The 20,521-nt window shown below is 41.1% G+C and overlaps 1 protein-coding gene across 8 annotated transcripts in view; it reads right to left on the bottom strand.

The window, feature by feature from the left end:
* Window positions 1–20,521, bottom strand: part of cep170aa (centrosomal protein 170Aa) — a 189,922-nt gene that overhangs the window by 111,056 nt on the left and 58,345 nt on the right. For all 8 annotated transcript variants that reach the window (XM_085979899.1, XM_085979915.1, XM_085979910.1 and 5 more), the window contains 6 exons: window positions 19,651–19,729; window positions 16,772–16,830; window positions 16,486–16,621; window positions 11,561–11,707; window positions 9,615–10,091; window positions 3,205–3,860 (listed from right to left, as the gene is read on the bottom strand). In XM_085979899.1, the coding sequence (XP_085836025.1) occupies window positions 3,205–3,860; window positions 9,615–10,091; window positions 11,561–11,707; window positions 16,486–16,621; window positions 16,772–16,830; window positions 19,651–19,729 (1,554 nt within the window). The remainder of the gene's footprint in view (window positions 1–3,204; window positions 3,861–9,614; window positions 10,092–11,560; window positions 11,708–16,485; window positions 16,622–16,771; window positions 16,831–19,650; window positions 19,730–20,521) is intronic.

Here is a 20,521-nt window from a genome sequence, read left to right as displayed (position 1 = left end):
TTTTTAGCCCCGTTAAAAACATTTAAAAAAATTTCAAACAATTAAATTTATAAAAAAACTTAATTAAATGGAATTTTAATTAATTTTAATTATGCAATAAAAAAAATTATTTAATGTTTTAGTGTGTTTTTAAATGTGATCCCCATTCATACTTTTGACAGTTCTGTGCGTAGAGATTTGTTTGCCTGGCCCACGTGATCCCAGGGGCGCTTGCGAACCACATGCGCCCCTGGGATATGTGGGCCTCTGCGCATTTCCAACAGGAGAGGCCCAGGATTGCAAGCATCGGGATCTATGGAACCAGCAGGTAGGTTCGTAGATTTTTTTCCCCCCCCGATTGGAGGCATCCGCCCGCAGGAAGCCTCTGATCGGAAATTCAGGGCCAATACTAAATTCTATCATCTTCCCTAAAGGCTCCTTTACTACAAGATTATTAATGAACACTTTCTTGTTGCACAATACTAGATCTAAAATAGCCTGTTCCCTAGTTGGTTTCTCAACATACGGATCTAGAAAACTATCTTGCATACATTTCATGAATTCATTCTCAACACTATTACTGCAAATTTGGTTTGCCCAGTCTATATGTAGATTAAAGTCCCCCATGATTACTGTATTACCCTTGTTACATGTGCCTCTAATTTCCTGATTTATACTCTGCCCTACATTACAACTATTGTTGGGGGCCGAAAACAAAATTCCACCAATGTATTCTGCCCCTTGCTGTTTCTTAGCTCCACCCAAACTAATTCTACTTCTTGATTTTAGGAGCCAAGATCACATTGTAACCATTCTAAATGGAGATGTACAATGCTTTTATGAACAGAAAATGAAGAACAAACATCTTTTACGGGTGGGGTGGGTGTGCGGGGAGGAATGAGATAGGACTTTCAATCTGAGCCATGATATTTTAATTCGTAACAAACATTACATGACTTTTAGTGGTCTAAAATGATCTCACTTTAAATCACAAATACAAAGCTACCTTTGGGTCATAGAAATCTTGTATATAGTATTTGAAAATGTGTTCACTTTTACAAGACAAATTCAAATACTCCTTTCTCAAGCAGGACTCAATACAGGAAACAATTCATATGAAGATATGTTGCTGCTGTATAGAACGATGTTTTTTTCCAGTATAATTTCTGTCTGCGCGTTTTCCAAATGCTATCCCACATTGTCACTAATTTCCACGCTTATCTCTCACAACCTAAATTCGCACTAGCTCTTACTGCTACTCACAGAATCACAGAAACCCCACAGTGCAGATAGAGGCCATTTCGGCCCATCGAGCCTGCACCGACACATATCCCACCCGATCCCCGTAACCCCTACACCAACACATATCCCACCCTATCCCTGTAACCCCACGTATTTAATCCCCCTAATTTAATCCCCCCTAACACTAAGGGTCAATTTATCATAGCCAATCAACCTAACCTGCATATCTTTGGACTGTGGGAGGAAACCGGAGCACCCGGAGAAAACCCACGCAAACACGGGGAGTGAAATCATTTTTTTCATAGCTGCTTGCTCTCTGGACAAGAAAGTCAAACTCTGCAATGGGAAATGTGACCTTCTAACTCTCAGCATGATAAAACTACTAAAGCTATGGAACTGTTTAATCAGTATTAAGCTGCTTAGGTAATTGCACTTGCTGTAGAAGCACATGGCATTAAAGGGATGGTGGTAACTTGGATACGTAATTGGTTAAGGTATGGGAGGCAAAGAGTAGTAGTGAACAGATGTTTATTTGACTGGAGAGAAGTATGCAGTGAGGTCCCCCAGGGGTCATTTTTAGGACTATTGCTTTTCTTGTTAAATATAAATAACCTGGACGGGTGTAGGGAGTACAATTTTGAGGTTTGCTGATGATTTGAAACTTGGTGGTAAATAGTCAGCAGGATAGTAGAAGACTTCAGGAGAACATAGACAGACTGGTGAAATGGGCAGGCACATGGCAGATGCAATTTAATGTGGATAAGTGTGAAGTGATGCACTTTGGGAGGAACAACATGGAGACAGTATAATCTAAATGGTACTATTTTGGGGGAGGGACAAGAGCAGAGGGACCTGGGGATACATACTCACAAATCTTAGAAGGTGGCAGGGCAAGTTAAGAAAGTGCGTGGGAACTTGGCTTTGTAAATAGGGACATTGAATACAAAAACAATGAAGTCATGCTAAACATTTACAAATCTCTGGTTAGGCCACAGCTATAAAATGTATAATTCTGGGACCCACACTTTAGGAAGGATGTCAAGGCCTTTGAGAGGGTACAGAGGAGGGTTACCAGGATGATACCAGGGATGAGGGGCTTTAGTTATGTGGAGAATGGAGAAGCTGGGATTGTTCTCCTTAGAGTCGAGAGGTTAAGGGGAGACCTAATAGAGGCATTCAAAATTAGGAGGGGTTTTGATAGAGCAAGTAGGGAGAAACTGTTTCCTCTGCCAAGTTGGTTGGTAACCAAAGGTCATAGATTTAAAATAATTGGCAAAAGAATTTGAGGGGAAATGAAGAGAAATGTTTCCACACAAGAGGGTTGTTAAGATCTGGAACACACTACCTGAAATGGTGGTGGAATCAGATTCCATAGGAGCTCTCAAAAGGCAAATGGACATATACTTGAAGAAGACAAATTTGCAGGGTTATGGAGAAGTGGGACTAATTGGATAGCTCTTTCAAAGAGCCACCAAAGGCACGGCAGGCTGAATGGCCTCCTTCTGCACTGTAAGATTTTATGATTCCAAGAACTTTAACTGTTGTGTCTGGTTATAAGGAAATGGCAAGTATGAGTAATGGAAAAGGAGCGAGTTCAACCGAGCAAGTGCAAGCAGCAAAATGTGAAATACACAAACCATTAAAGTTTCAAATTTAGCATCAAGGGTGGTGATCAAGGCTTTACTGTTCATTATATTAGGAGTCAGAGATTTTGAGACCATCCTTAAGACCCATGCAATAGCACAATAGTCAAAGTTTACTCTGTCTTGATATTCTGAGAGAGTAGCTCAAATGTAATTAGAAGCACAATTAAGTTGGAAAGCATGTTGCAATTACTATTTATACTACTTTTTAAATTGAATTATTTAATGTGCTAGAACAATTGCTGAGTCTACAGGGAATAAACAACACACAAGTCTTCCTTAACAGAAATGTATCGCTCAGAAAATCATTCACAGGACAATATGCATTCTTTACTCTTACCGTGTCAATCATTCTACGAGCTTCCTCTTCCTCTGTATTGGAATTTTCAAGTTCAATAGTGTATGTTCCTTTATCACTTTGGTCATCCTCATTTTCCTTTGTAGCAGACGGTGAAACTATTGTTTGTTCCAGCTGTTGACTTTGGTTTAGTCTGTGTCCAGTGCTACCAGAACTTCTCAGCTGTGCTGTCTGGGCAGATACTAAAGGAACTGATGGTTCATCAGATTTTTGTTTTTGTAAATGTTTGGTTTGATGAAGCTCATGTACACTGTGTGAGGATTTAGCATGAGGAGGACTTGGCTGAAGTGTTAAAGAAGTGGTCTTCGATTCAGCTGTGTTACCTTTTGACCTGTCTGGCTTTGCAGGTGGAAATGGATGAGGGCCTTCTTGGGGTATGGCTGCTGCGATTTGTGTGAATGAATAGGATCGTCTCTTGCGTGGGTTATCTTCATCAAAGAACTCAATCATAAAGGCAGTCCTACTCATTGAAGGACCCTCATGGGCCTTTTCTGAAGTTGCAGTCTTCTGACGATGAAGCCTCTGTTGTTCTGCACGATACATCCTCAATTGATCTTCAAGCGCAGCATGTTTGTGAGCACGCCTTTGACCATTTCCATTTTCTGTATCACTCTGTGTTCCATCGTCATGTTTACTCCCTAAACAAGAAACCAAGCGCAAGAACATAATTTCTAAAAGCCCATCGAAATATTTGCTTGAATCTATACGTTAGGTGAAATAAGACTATGACAAGACAACATTTAGCAACTACTTACAAATATCCAATGTCAGACTCTGTGTGCTGCAGTGATGGTCACAAACAATACGTAACACAGTCTAAACAATAATCCTTTAAGTAACTGGATAATAACTCAGGGGCAGGACTGAGTTGCTATTATTCTCCAAACTCTCGCAATTGTCCAAGTCTCAAACTGAGTTGCCGTTATAGCATGAATGAGATAATAAGACCAGCTGCGCCATTCTTGCTCTGTGTACATGCTTACCAAGGCTAATTTATTACTTTCTGGTGGGGGGCGGAGAGAGAGGAGGAGGTTGAACACACAAGAATTATTTTCAAAAGGAAAATGGCTAAATGTTACAGCAAAACATTAAGAGGCACTTATTGTTGTAAAAATTAAATTTGCAAACCTTTCTGTTCGTGAAGGGAGAAGTGGTAATTGCAACACAAATGAAAACGACAAAGTTTACCAAATACTTTTTTACCCATGGAGACCATGTCCCTTTAAGAAATTCAATGAGTAATTGTTCCTGGGACTAGGGACAGGGTCACTGGCAAGGCTTGGAAGCTAAGCAGAGCCAGGCCTGGTTAGTACCTGGAGGGGTGACCATCAGGGAAGACCAGGTGCAGAAGGTCACGGAAGGAGCCCCGAGGAGGGGCGGTTGGTGAGAAGGTCACGGAAGGAGCCCCGGGAGGGGCGGCTGGTGAGCAGGCCCGGGCGTTGGGCTGAAGATTGTCGGACAGGAGGAATGGTGGAAATGGAATGACGGCACGCACAGACGCAGCGGCTTTGCTTCTCCCAGGACGGTGCTATTTACGTTTAATGTTAATGTTATTTGTACTGGACTCATGGGAGCTTGCAAGATCACATTTTGTTGTGCATTGTACAATGACAACAAAAGTTGAATTATTATTATGCTCTCCTCTGTCCATCACAAATAGTCATATTTCCTTGACTCTCCCTAAAATGGTTAACTTAGCAGTCAATAAACATACTACAAAATATAAAAATGGAAATGAAATGGCATTGATGAAGTCGACAGGCTGTCTCACCCTTTTGCAAGTGACAGCAGGATGATTTGTTTTTAAAGGGAGAGGGAACAAGAGGAGATGGATATAAATAAAAAGGTATACATTTAAAACAAAGTTTAGAGGAACAAAAACAGGTAGCATTTGCTGAATTAGAAATTAATAGCACTGATTGCTGGTTCAAAGAGTCCCTAATTGATTGAACGGACAGTAAAGAAGTCAGTGGTTTGATTTATACTGTACAGAAAGGGAAAAGTGATTTTTATTTGGTTTCAAAATCAATTTTTCTATGGAATGTGCCATGATTCCCACTCAAAAATGTCAAAATGGTAAGCCTAACTGTTCGGCTGAAGACTAAATTCACAAAGGATGGTCAGATTTTAGCAATTCAATAAAAGTATTCCAGATAGCAGAAACATGATGACGTCTAATTGTGTATTAATTTAATAAAAGATATTTGGAGTTGGCTACTAAATGATTGATAAATAAATAATGCAATTGATCATGCATGCAAGAACTTTGACATTATTTTAACCTCTTAACTTAAACTTAGCCTTCAAGCCCTGGGCCTGTGCTCTCTTGTTCTGCTGCCCTGACATATCTAAATATTCTTCTGGGTTTACTTTCTCTATCGTGTTAAGTATCTTACATACTTTCATAAAGCCCTTTCAAAGATCCCTCTTTTCTTCCCCTCTGATTGCGGCTAAAGAGCCCTAATTATCACATTGTTTCTCAAAGCTGGAGTTGGTCAAATGACATTTTGCAAAGTGCACTCAGCTCTCAGTGATTGAAATGCAGCTGCTTCAATGCTCTGTTAAGCATCCTTGCCCATGCACTTAGTTCTCATGTAACAATAGCAAAGAACATGATCAGACAGAATAAAAACCAGTCAGCGTCCTGCTAATGGAAGTAGGAATTAAAAACTCGGCTTTCATCTTCCCAAAAAATAAAACCTTTTTATTAGGACAAATTTAACTGTTAGGGAACAGACTTGGGCCCTGAAAATATGCCTTGGGATACTTGTGGATGAACACCAGACTCGCTGATCTGAGATTCCTTTCACCACCATCCCAGCAGAGGCAACCACCCATCTACTTTAAGCTGGTTAAAACCAAACAGACATGAGAAGCATTCATTCATCAGTATATCACCGAACTATTTTGGGGTCTTTTTGTGCTTAACTGCTCCCATCACCCGCCCCCCCCCCCCCCACCATGTTAATGTTAAAGTAATTTTTTTTAAATGTTTTAAACGTGTTTGTGTCAATTGCAATATTTTTCATCTCAACTATGGGTGAGCACCTTCCTGACTTTAGAAAGGAAGCACGGACTGCTTGTAAGTTGCAGCAAGGTTAAATTTTGCAAAATGGTTGTTGTAACTTGATTCTTTTCTGTGAGAGAAGAGCGGATTTTTGTTATAATATTGAATGTAGTTATTTAATACTAATGTTCATTAGTCTGGCACTAGGTTCTACTTTCTGTATTGTGAACCAGCACACCAAAGTGTCTCAAATCAGCAGCCACAGACACCAGCAGTTGTGTTTTCCCTCCAAAACTTTTTTACTCCCTTTTCCCTCTAGCAATTACAAAAATGCATTGGGTATGTCTTTTTTCCAATTGGTGGTGGGGATTGAGGGGAAGATTTGGTTGCTTAAGTTGTAGGATGTTCCATTCTTCGTGTTTTGAGAATAGTTGATGAGTTAAGAAGTTTTTATTTTAACCAAGTGAGAGGAGAAAATGAGGAGGAGAAATGAGCCATCAGCTACACAGCTTTAGTCCCACCATTCTTCAGTTCTTTACTTGCTATAAATGTCCCCAAAATCTCTCTTCCATTTCCTTCATGTGCATTGTGTTTGCCTTTTGATTTGATTTTTTAAACGGACCTCATTTTGAAATCTTTCAAAGCCTTTCCATATCCCGCACTTTCCTTAAAACACCCCTCATACCTACCCCAGCCTTTTTGTTTAGCGACTAAGTTCTATTTTATCACCCCCCTATTTTGACAAAGAATTGAACATTTCACCCTATGCCAAGATAACTTAAGAAACTGCAGTTTGGTTTATACCAAGTGGACTATTCTACATCAAAGGTTCCCGAGATGAAACACCTCAACACTTCCTGTTTTAACTAGGAAGGCATTTGTGACATGCTGTTCTGTCTCAGCATTTTTGGCCTATGATATAAATGTAAAATGCCTCATTCTCAGACAGTTCATCATTCAGTATTAGAAGAAGTAGGAGTAATTTTTTTAAATTTTTTTTCTTTATAAAGGACAACATAAGACGCCTGGATTTGTGATTATAAATCAGAGGTTCTCTTCAGTCAATCATGGAGGTGTCACAAGGTACTTAAAAGGTTTGGTCCAATTTTCATCAAACAGCTTAATTGTATTCTGACATTTCAGATGTGTATGCGCATCTAGTTGTATCGAAAGATTTTGAAGCCAAGCCATCTGTCAGAATGCATGTACTTCCACAGATAGAAAAATGTAACAACACTTGACAGTTAGAAAAAGTCACATTGTCAGTTTGATTGATTTTAGTGGTCATATGGTCAAGCTGGATATACTTTGAATGGAAATCTTTTAAGGTCAAAAATATAAAACTACACATCAACCCTGCGCTATGCTAAATGTATAAAAAAACACACAGATAAGCTTCTAACCTATACGGTTTCATTCTGTTGATAATCAAACCATGGGAAGCTAAATTTTGAATTTGAACATGGCCAATTAACTGGTGACTAGCCTAACTGATGTTCTGTGATATACCTATATACCCATGACATTTAAAAAAAATCTTCATTATATTAAAAATATCTCACTTTGATGCACTTGGTCATGAATCACATTAGTTGGTGTTTTTGCAGAGATCAAACATATTTGAAGTATCTTAACATACTGAACGATCTGCACCAGGATAGTAACCCTGTTAGTACAAATCACAATGGGTAAACATGTAAAGATGCTGGATGAGTAAAATAAAATTAACTAGCATCCATTTACTCCAGGATTTAGTAGTCCTTTCAAACTTCACACTCAAGGAAGCAATACATCAATAAACCAGTCCTCCAAAAAAATAAACAACTTGCATTTATAGAGTGCCTTTAATGTAGAAAACTGTTGCAAGTTTCTCAGAGGCATAATCAGCCAAAAATGGATGCTGAGCCAGAGAAGGATATATCAAGAGTGGCAACCAAAATCTTGGATTATAAGGAGGGTCTTAAAGGAGGAGAGGCCGGGAGGTTTAGGTAAGAAATTCCAGAGCATGGGTCTTTAGAGACTGAAGGCACAGGTTCCAATGTTGGGGCAAAGATAGGGTGAATGCACAAAAGGCCAGAGTCAAAGGAACAAAGAGGTCTGGGGGTGCTGTATGAGGTTACAAAGATAGGGAGGAGCAAGGCCATGAAGGGATTAAAACATGGAGAATGAGAATTTTAAATTGGGAGCCTATGTATATTAGCATGGACAGGGGTGATGGGTTAGCAGTATTTGGCGTGGGATCAGATATAGGTAGCAGCGTTTTGGATGAGATGAAGTTTGCAAAGCATTGAAGATGGGAGGTCAGCTAAGAGAGCATTGCAATAGTCGAGTCTGGAGGTGGCAAAGGATGAAGGAGTGTTTCAACAGCCGACGGGTAGAAGCAGGTGATGCTATGGAGGTGGATGATCTTTGTGATGGTGAGGATATGGGATTGAAGCCACAGTTTGGGGTTGAGCAGGATGCCGAGGTTGCCAACAGTCTGTCTCAACCGGAGACAGTGGCTAGGGAAAGCGATGGGGTCAGTGGCAAGAGCAGAGAGTTTGTGGCAGGGCCAAAGACGATGGCTCAGTCTTCCCAGTGTTCAATTGGAGGAAATTGCGGTTCATCCAAGACTTAAGCAGTCTGACAACACAGAGGCAGTGGATGTGTTGAGAGAGGAGGTGGAGAAGTAGAGCGGAATGTGGTCAGTGTACATGTTGAAGCTTACTCCAGCTCTTTCTATAGTGTCACTAATGGGCAACAAGTAGATGAAGAAGAGGAAGGCGGCAAGGATAGATCCTTGGGGGCTCTCCACAGTTAATGGTGTGGCGATGGGAAGAGAAGCCTTTGCTGGAAATACTCTGCTATGACTGAATAGGTAAGATTGGAATCAAATGAGGGAAGTCCCATTGAACCGGACAATGGAGGAACAATATTAGAAGATTGGAGTTTTCGACCATGTCAAATACTACAGCGAGGTCAAGGACGAGGGTGGGAAAGGCACCATGGCAGTCAGAGAGAATATAATTTGTGACATTGATTAGGGCCGTTTCAGTGCTGGGATTGTAGCTTTGGAAAGGAAAAGGAGGTTGGAGACAGCTGAATGGATGGTCTCAATATTAGTGAGAAAGAAGTTCATGAGCTTCACATTTGTTGTTAGAGGTGAGAATGGAGGGGACAGGGGTTTAATGAGACAGTTGGTGGAGAAAGAAGGCAGGGTTATCTTTGCTCTCCAAGATGATCCTTGGGGTAGTCGGCAGTTTTAGAAGAGGGGAGCGAGTCCTGATAGCACTTGATGTGGTCCAACCAGATATGGTGATCGGTGACTAAACCAAGCATCAAAAATGGCTTTCAGCCTTTTGAAATGTTTCGATAATAGATTTTTGACAACTACCAAGAAGTTTACCTTTTAATCGTCTCATCTGAACTGTGATGTCACTCTTTATGCTTTTGCAATCGTCGTCCATTGATTCCCGTCTCATTCTCGGTGGATCATTTTGCGCCAACCAATCAGCCACTTTGCTTTCTGCTGCTATCATTGCAGCCTGGAGTCCAGACAACTCTTTGGTGGCTGGAGGAGATTTCTTCTGCTTGTGGCGCTGGTCGGGAGTGAATTTGGTAACGTGATCTTTGATTGTCACTTTGCCTGGAGTGTGGTCATCAAATTCAATAGTAAAGGAAGCATGCCCTTGAACTACTGCACGAGTGGCTTCCGTATCCTTTGTGGGGATTTCGTGAATTGAACTCTCCACTGATGGAGCAGACTGATGACATTCTTTTGTAGGGATTTCAAAATAGCTTGGTTCTCTACAGAATGGGTAAATTACTTCCTCACGTAAGTCTTTGCCATCATCTTCGGGTTTACTGACTTCCTTAGCATCTCCTGAAAAAACATTAGGACAGTGAAATTCAGTACTTCTTAAGGGCTGAAGTCAAAAAATTTAGAAGATTTAAATCATTCATAGAATAGCCGTCAAAAGGATTTCTTCTAAGGCTGTACCGCTTCCCATAGAGAATCAGAACGGACAACATTAATACTGTTCAAGGTTTGAGTGAAGAGGAACTGCTGATGTACAAATTTGCAAACAAAAATTTAATTCTATTCTGCTTTTCACTGGAACTGTACCCATGCAGTTTTCTTCAGATTTTATTTATGAAGTTTCTTGAAAATTGTCTAAATACAAAACCAAATACAATAAATTTATTCAAACCCTGGTTTATAATAATGAACCTTATTTTATATATCAATTCTCTTGCATTAATTAGAAGCTGGCACAATCATGTAGCAAATTAATCTGGCGACACGATCCATTACAGGTTGACACTAGTAATTTCCCACATGAATTGCTTACTTCAAATGGGAATGGAAGCCCGGCACTTGTGGGAGAGAAACAAAACAAACGCGTAGAAATCTTGTTCAAAGCTTTATTTTGTAGCGATGGTGCAAGAGTGGGGGGAAATACATGCAGGAGAAAGCGACAGCACAACACTAGTTGAGTATTTGAGTACAGGAACAAGGATGTCTTGCTGCAGTTGTACAGGGCCTTGGTGAGACCACACCTTCAGTATTGTGTGCAGTTTTGGTCGCCTTATCTGAGGAAGGATGTTCTTGCCATGGAGGGAGTGCAGCGAAGATTCACCAGACTGATACCTGGGATGGCAGGAATGACGTATGAGGAGAGATTGGGTCGATTGGGCTTATACTTGCTGGAGTTTAGAAGAATGAGAGGGGATCTCATTGAAACTTATAAAATTCTAACAGGACTAGACAGACTAGATGCAGGAAGGATGTTCCCGATGGCAGGGAAGTCCAGAACCAGGGGTCACAGTCTAATGATAAAGGGTAAGCCATTTAGGACAGAGATGAGGAGGAATTTCTTCACCCAGAGAGTGGTGAACCTGTGGAATTCTCTACCACAGAAGGCAGTTGAGGCCAATTCATTAAATATATTCAAGAAGGAGTTAGATATATTTCTTAAGGCTAAAGGGATATGGGGAGAAGGCAGGGACAGGGTACTGAGTTTGGATGATCAGCCATGATCTCAATGAATGGTGGAGCAGGCTCGAGGGGCCGAATGGCCTACTCCTGCTCCTATCTTCTATGTTTCTATATGCACTCAAAATTTTCAGCAACACGGTTTCTCAATCATTTCTTTCCTTGAACAATTGTTGGCTGATGCACAATGTCTGTGACATCATTACAATTCAAGAAGTCTACAGATAATGGTTCAGCTACAAACTATTTTACTAGTAGCATATCTCCCTTAAAAAAACAAACTGAATATAGGTTGTGTCACTATTACTCTATAAATAGCTGTTAATACTCCAGAGGCTCGCTACTTGGGTTCCTACCTCCTGTAGCACTGTTTTCCAGCTTCACACTCACGGGCTTGGGATCCTGCTTACTTGAATTTTCATCATCTGCATCATCTTCACCCCACCAAGCAGGCTGTCCATAGAGAGGGGTACCACGGGCTACAGGCATAGCAGAAATATCGACTGGATGTCAAGGAAAAATAGTAAACCAGTAGTATTAGTTCTCATGAACCATTTCGGTCAGCAAAAACAGTTGAGTATGAATCCAAATCCAATAATTTAATGAATTTGCAGTGCAACAATTTAATAAACTTAATTGCAGGAACATCATTCTGTTTGAACCACAAAAAGCACACTTCCCTTTCATGGTGATACTCTCTGTAAATAAGTTCATCAAAAGGTTAGAATTACACTTAATAAATTTGTATCCCTTGCTGATCACCAGAGCCTTTCTTATGCTTAATACAGGTACAGTAATCTTCTACAACACTTAAAAACACTGTCCTACTACAGAAGTAAGTATTTGAGCTTTTCAGTGATGATATAATTTTTGAAGAGTTTAATACTGACTAAGGGTATGTTCCCACTTACATTGGCCTCCTTGTCCAAATTGAGAACCATTACATCATGCAACCAGCTGCTTGCAGCCAAGTGGCTGAAAAAATCATTAAGCAGCTGACCAGTTATGAAACCCTAGCACACATCTACTGTAGCAGTTTTAGACTGCAAAGTGCATCTTTATTATTGTAAACATTCTGCCGATTAAAATTTAGGACCTTATGCCGAATATACAATTAAGCACAGTTAGAACAAAAAAAGGCTAAAATAGACTAAAAGCTTAAATAGAGCAAAAAGGAAATTAATGGGAAAAAAAAGGAAAATGTTCATTAAAATGATAGAAAATTTAAAAAGGAAGAATTGATGAAAAGCAGGAAATTTAAAAAGTAATTGCAGTGCATCTCAATTCTAAAAAATGCACCGGCTATAGAATGTAATGGTACCAGCCACAAATTACATTAAACGTGGATAGACTGGAGAAGCTAGGGTTGCTGTACTTAGAACGCAGAAGGCTAAGAGGAGATTTGATAGAGGGGTTTAAAATCATGAAGGGTTTAGATAGAGTAAATAAAGGGAAACTGTTTCCAATGGCTGAAGGGTCGATAACCAGAGAGCAGAGATTTAAGGTGATTGGCAAAACAACCAGAGGCAACATGAGGGAAAAACCTTTTTACTCAACGAGTGGTTAGGATTTTGAATGCACTGGCCGATAGGGTGGTGGATACAGATTCAATAGTAGTCTTCAAAAGGGATACTTGGAGAAAAAACTGCAGGGATATGGGGAAAGAGTGGGTGAGTGGGACTAACTGGATTGCTCTTCGAAAGAGTCAGCGTTGACTCGGTGAGCTAGATGGCCTCCGTCTGTGCTATACTTAGCTATAATTTTATGAAAATCATAATTCTTAGTTCTATAGTGTGAATGTCACAATGCAGAGTGTACCGACGGTTGGCACAGGTACAAATAATAGTCAGCAGCAGCTCGCAAAAATCGCCAGAGAAAATGGATGCAGCTTTTATGACTATTAAGTTTTCAATATTTTTTTTTTTTAAAGCTCAGGAAATAATTTCAAAGATGTAATCTAGTCTCAGGGTTCAGATAATGTTTTTAAGCCACTCCAGTTCTGCTCTTATGCTTTTTTGATTTAAACTCCTAAACTAGATTGCCATGTTGGAATGTGTAAGAGACAAACCAGTTGACAATTCTCTATGGTGCGGAGATCCTGACAAAGTAAAGAAGAGGAGGTTGCATGTTTCTGATATGTGCTCTGCATGGAAGAGATTGGTGTTGTGATGTATAATTGTATTCTGTATCATATTTTTCATCACTCAAACGTAGTTGTATTTTGTATTGCATAATGTAGTTAAATCTTGTATTTTCTGAATAGAATATTAGTTAAAGCTAGTTGTGAACTGTAAGAATCCATGAAACTGGCAACCCTAGTGACAAGATGTCACAAAACGAATAACCTTAATGAAATAAAAGCTTTTTAGAAGCAAAATTGAAGGAGAAGCTATCATCTTCAGCTCCTGCAAACAAACTCCATACCCTTCCCACTATTTCCATCCCCCTCCCTGATCAGTGTCTCACGATAAACCACTGTTCGTAACCTCAATCTCACTTCCGATTACACCAGTGCTATTGTGAAATTCTCGGTTTATTAGCTAGTGAAACACATGTACAACAACAACTAGCACCTTTAACATAGTAAAACATCTCAAGGTGCTTCACAGGAGCGTTATCAGACAAAATTTGACACCCTCTGCTTTCTCATGTGATAACACATGCACGAAAAAAAAGTTTGAATAATTTTACAGGTACAAGTTTATCAGTGATTTTTATATCCCATGTTTAGCCAAATTATGGAGGTTCAATGCACAGAACAAAATACTTTGCTACTGAATGAAAAATAAAGTATTTAGTATTACCGTGTACACTCAAATTTAAACAATACAGATTCATACGCCAGAAATGCCAACACTTGGACAATGCAAATACCCTCGGAGCATAGTGAATTCTGTCATTTTAATTTGGCAGAAGTTATATTCAGCTGCATGTATCTGGTTTATTCAGAACCTTTATTAACTCAACGGATTTAGTTATAGAATCTGCTACAGCACATCATAATAGATGTTTGAGATAATTATAAGGATGTACACGGTTCTCTGTTGGAATGAGTTCAAAACCAACAAAAAATTAAACTTACTCCCTTTATTATTCATTATTTTGGTATGTTATTTGAGGCAGTTTCTTATTCCCCTATTTCTGGTTCCTGAAAAATGGGTGGTAATACACCAGTGAACTGACTGCGTAGGCAGAGTACTTCGATAATGAACAGATGTGATAAGAACGTAAGAACATAAGAATTAGTAGCAGAAATAGGCCATACAGCCCCTCGCACCTGCTCAGCCACTCAATAAGATCATGGCTAATCTGCGACCTCAACTCCACTTTTCCGCTCGATCTCCATATCCCTTGATTCCCCTACAGTCCAAAATCTATCGATCTTAGCCATGAATATACAACGACCCAGAAGCCAGAGTCCTTTGGGGTAGAGAATTCCAAAGATTCATAACCTCTCATTCTTCTAAACGCCAGAGAGTATAAACCCAATCTACTCAATCTCTCCTCATAGGACAACCCTCTCATCCCAGGACTCAATCTAGTGAACCTTTGTAGCACTGCCTCTAAGGCAAGTATATCCTTCCTTTAGATAAGGAGACCAAAACTGTGCACAGTACTCCAGGTGTGGTCTCACCAAGGCCCTGTACAATTGTAGCAAGTCTTCCTTACTCTTATACTCCAACCCCCTTGCAGTAAAGGCCAACATGCCATTTGCCTTCCTAATTGCTTGTTGTACCTGCATGCTAACTGTTTCCTGAACAAGGACACCTAAATCTCTCTGAACACCAACATTTAATAGTTTCTCACCATTTAAAAAATATTCTGTTTTTCTATTTTTCCTACCAAAGTGAATAACCTCACATTTCCTCACATTATACTCCATCTGCCACCTTATTGTCCACTTCCACTAACTTAACCTGTTTATACCCCTTTGCAAGCTCTGTGTCCTCCTCACTGCTTACTTTCCCAACTAGCTTTGTAATGTCAGCAAAACTGGACTCATAACACTTGGTCCCTTCATCTAAGTCATTAATATAAACTGTAAATAGCTGAGGCCCAAGCATTGATCCTTGCGGCACCCCACTAGTTACAACTTGCCAATCCTCTATCCATGCTAATGTATTACCCCCAACCCCATGAACCCTTATCTTGCAAAACAACCTTTTATGTGGCACCTTATCGAATGCCTTTTGGAAATCCAGACATACTACATCCACTGGCTCCCCTTTATCTACCCTGCTAGTTACATAGTCATAGAGTTACACAGCACAGAAAGAGGCCCTTCGGCCCATCATGTCCGCACTAGCCATCAAGCCCTGTCTATTCTAATCCCATTTTCCAGCACTTGGTCCGTAGCCTTGTATGCTATGGTGTTTCAAGTGCTCATCTAAATGCTTCTTGAATGTTGTGAGGGTTCCTGCCTCTACCACCCATTCAGGCAGTGAGTTCCAGATTCCAACCACCCTCTGGGTGAAAAAGTTTTCCCTCAAATCCCCTCTAAACCTCCTGCCCCTTACCTTGAAACTATGCCCCCTGGTTATTGACCCCTCTACTAAGGGGAAAAGTTCCTTTCTATCTACCCTATCTATGCCCCTCAATTTTGTACACCTCAATCAGGTGCCCCCTCAGCCTTCTCTGCTCTAAGGAAAACAACCCCAGCCTGTCCAGTCTCTCTTCATAGCTGAAGTGCTCAAGCCCAGGTAACATCCTGGTGAATCTCTTCTGCACCCTCTCCAATGCAATCACATCCTTCCTATAGTGTGGCGACCAGAACCGCACACAGTATTCCAGCTGTGGCCTAACTAGCGTTTTGTACAGCTCCATCATAACCTCCCTGCTCTTATATTCTATGCCTCGGCTAATGAAGGCAAGTATCCCATATGCCTTTTTAACCACCTTATCTACCTGTCCTGCTGCCTTCAGGGATCTATGTACATGCACACCAAGGTCCCTCTGATCCTCATCCTCAAAAAACTCTAATTTGTCAAACACGATTTCCCTTTCATAAAACCATGCTGACTCTGCCTAATCATATGATTTTCTAAATGCCCTGTTCCCACTTCCTTAATAATAGATACCAGCATTTCCCCAACGACTGATGTCAGGCTAACTGGCCTGTAGTTCAGTTTTCTCTCTCCTTCCTTTTTGGAATAGCAGGATAACACAGATGTAACAGCACAACAGGCATCTAACAGGAAAGTTACAAAACTAAAAAAACTCATTTTAATACAGCAATGTGCAAGTGTCCAAGGATATAGTTAATATAAAAATAGCAAATTACCTGCAGCTTTATGCATGTCTACTACATTAGCAATCATTTCAGCTTTGGCCTCCACAGAGCTGTCCGGTACCCCCTTTGATCCTTCAGCCTCTGGAGGTTTCTGTGGTAACTGCAGCTGGCTTGTAAACTTTTCATGCTAAAAACAAGATTCAATTATTTCTGAAAATTCTGCTTTAAGTGCACAGATGTTATGCTATATATTTAATATAAACCACACCAACAACAAAAAATGGATGCAAAACGTTTTATCGTATAATTTGACTCAGGCAGTTTTCAGGCGCCTTACCTTAAGTGCTTCCTCTGGGACTCGCAGTTCCCCTCTCGCCACAGTAAACAAATTAGTATGTAAGGCATGTTAAGGAAAGGTAGAAAAAAAACACAGAATTGCAAACTAAAATACATTTAACTGCTGAAATGTAACTGTCAAATGTTCTGATTGTTGCTGGAGAAGTTATGGCAGGGAATTCAGCTGTAACACATAGGCAGCTGATGCTATTAAGGTTCATTGCTTGACAATTAGAAAATGTGCCGAGCATTCTAAACGATGACTTGCAGATATCCACTGATGAGCTGCCGGGTACAACATATATATCCAATATAACAACAGAAAACGCTGGAAACACTCAGCAGGCCAGGGCAGCATCCGTGGAGAGAGAAACAGAGTTACCGTTTCAGGTCGATGACCTTTCATCAGAACTGGAAAAAAGCAGGAAATGGAAAGCAGGTTTAGGGACTGGGAAAAGGGGGAGGGGATAAAAGCACAAAAGAGAAGGTCAGTGATAGGATAGAAAGCAGGAGAGATTAACAGACATTAAAAGATATTCAAGGCGAGAGGAGACGGTAATAGGACAGGTTAAGGAACAAAGGATGGCTCGAGATGAGGTGTGAATTGCGCTGGCAGAATGAAGGACAGCTGCCATGTGGGAGGGGAAAAATATAGGGCAAACAAAAATTGTGGATAAAAAAATATATATATATATGTGATAGGCCGAGGTTATGATCTGAAATTGTTGAACTCTATGTTGAGTCCAGAGGGCTGTAGAGTGCCTAATCGAAAGAGGTGGTGCTGTTCCTCGAGCTTACGCTGAGCTTCCGTGAAACAGTGCAAGAGGCCGAGGACGATGAGGTCTGAGTGGGAGTGGAGCCGAGAATTAAAGTGACAGGCCACCGGGAGCTTGGGGGTCCTCCTTATGGACTGAATGGAGGTGTTCCGCAAAGCGGTCACCCAATCTGCGTTTGGTCCCCCCAATGTAGAGGAGACCGCATCATGAGCAGCGAATACAGTATAGTAGATTGCAAGAAGTACAAGTAAATCGCTGTTTCACCTGGAAGGGGTGTTTGGGGCCCTGGACAGTGGGAAGGGGGGGAGGTATAAGGGCATGTGTTGCATCTCCTGCGCTTGCACGGGAAGGTGCCGGGTGAAGGGGCTGGTTGAGGAATGGACTAGGGTGTCGCAGAGGGAGCGGTCCCTACGGAATGCTGAAAGGGGAGGTGAGGGTAAGATGCGTTTGGTGGTGGGATCACGCTGGAGGAAATGGCGGCGGATGATCCGTTGAACGTGGAGGCTGGTGGGGTGAAAGGTGAGGGCAAGGGGAACTCTATCGTGGTTCCGAGAGGGAGAGGCAGGGGCGAGGGCAGAAGTGCTGGAGATAGAACGGACACGGTCGAGGGCCGTGTCAGCCACCCCTTCCCCCGGCACCTTCCCGTGCAAGCGCAGGAGATGCAACACATGCCGTTATACCTCCCCCCTTCCCTTCCCAATGTCCAGGGCCCCAAACACCCCTTCCAGGTGAAACATCAATTTACTTGTACTTCTTGCAATTTAGTATACTGTATTCGCTGCTCACGATGTGGTCTCCTCTACACTGGGGAGACCAAACGCAGATTGGGTGACTGCTTTGCGGAACACCTCCGTTCAGTCCGTAAGGTGGACCCCGAGCTCGCGGTGGCCTGTCACTTTAATTCTCCGCTCCATTTCCACTCAGACCTCACCATCCTAGGCCTCTTGCATTGTTCCACGGAAGCTCAGCGCAAGCTCGAGGAACAGCATCTCATCTTCCGATTAGGCACTCTACAGCCCTCTGGACTCAACAGAGTTCAACAATTTCAGATCATAACCTCAGTCTATCACATATATATATTTTTTTAAGTACACAATTTGTGTTTGGCTCTTTTTTTTCCCCCCTCCCACATGGCAGCTGTCCTTCATTCTGCCAGCGCAATTCACACCCCATCTAGAGTCATCCTTTGTTCCTTAACCAGTCCCATTACCATCTCCTCTCGCCTTGAATATCTCTTAATCTCTCCTGCTTTCTATCCTATCACTGACCTTCCCTTTTGTTCTTTCATCCCCTCCCCCTTTTCCCAGCCCCTAAACCTGCTTTCCATTTCCTACTTTTTTCCAGTTATGATGAAAGGTCATCGACCTGAAACGTTAACTCTGTTTCTCTCTCCACGGATGCTGCCCTGGCCTGCTGAGCTTTTCCGGCATCTTCTGTTGTTATTTCGGATTTCCAACATCCGCAGTATTTTGCTATCATATATATCCAATAAGTGGACATGACTGAATAACACACAGTGATTTCAGACAGGGCATCAGTGAGGGTCTTAAAGGTGTTTTAGAAAAGGGAGAAATAAATCAAGTAGAATTTCTGTTGCTGTTCACTAGCCAATGACCCTTGTTGGGAAGCATGTACATGAGGGCAGGATCAGGCTCAGCTGTGATGGCTTTCTATCGTCAAATAGCTTGTTCAAACATGAAGAACAGCCACAACTAGTATTAAGGGTCTGCTGGCACCCAACGAACCATAGTGCAGTAGAAGTCACCACCTTCAAGAGAGGGGGGAAGAAAATTGGGAGTAAAAATAAAATCAAAGTGGAAATTTTTTTTGCACACGTTTCAAACATATATTCACAAATCATTTTTACAGTAAGTAGTTGAGGCATCTAGCATAGATGCATTTAAGGGGAAGCTAGATAAACACATGATGGAGAAAGGAATAGAACGATATGTTGATAGGGTTAGATGAAGAGGGTGGGAGGAGGCTTTTGTGGAGCATAAATGCCAGCATTGACAAGTTGGGCCAAATGACCTGTTTCTGTGCTGCAGACTATTTGCAACATTTCCTTGCTTACCAACTAGATAGCTTTAATTGGAAAGGATATCATATCCAAATCGAAGTTTATCATCAATCTTCAGAGTAATGTAGGTTTGCTCTGGTATTCGGGCTTCATTAACAAATGTCTGTGAAAACAAAGGTACCCTGGTCAGGAATCAGCAATAGGCTTCTATTTCCTATACAGGAAACTTTCCATTAACCGGCCCCTAAATAACCAGAACGCTCTATCCACCGGCAAAATTCAGGAGTCGGTTCAGATAACTTTTATTACTTTTTTTACTCCATTTGTTGCTGTGCAAGGGTGTAGCTGAAGCTGTTGCTAAGCTACAGAGACGCTTGCAACTTGTGCCGATTGTTTTGAAGCTAACAGGGTTTGTTGCTTTATACGGAGCTCTGAGCTCCGTATCTTATACTATAGCGTTCGGCTATCCGGAATTGTTGATGAACCGGCACCACGTCGGTCCCGTCCATGCCGGATACCAGAAAGTTTCCTGTACTTTGAAACAAAAGCATATAAAATTAAAACTTACGAGCAACTATTTCCACAGAAAATCATTTCTCAATTTACTTATTCCTCCTCTATTTGAAAGTTCACAAAGTAAATGACCAACCATTTATTCATTCATACATCTTAATGAGTCTGGAAAATCTCTTATGATCTTCCTAGGCACAATTTAAATATTCTTAGCTGTAAAATCAAGCTTAGTAAAAACACACTTAGTTAACAGTAGGCTTGAAATGGACTATACACAATATATGAACCCGATCAATGAGGACTGGCTGATCATGGCTTCATAAATCCAGCAGTCAGTTGGTTTGTCTTTAAAGTAGATGGAATGATAATATAACTTACTTTTTTAAATATTAATTTTTAGGATGTGGGCGTTGTTGGCAACACCAGCATTTATTGCCCATCC

The sequence above is a fragment of the Somniosus microcephalus genome, chromosome 3 (genome assembly GCF_052327205.1).
Source record: "Somniosus microcephalus isolate GS21.2 chromosome 3, FLI_Smic_1.0, whole genome shotgun sequence".
NCBI classification, from domain to species: Eukaryota; Metazoa; Chordata; class Chondrichthyes; order Squaliformes; family Somniosidae; genus Somniosus; species Somniosus microcephalus.
Note: the sequence above shows the minus strand (reverse complement) of the source record. Positions and strands in the feature narration are given on the sequence as shown.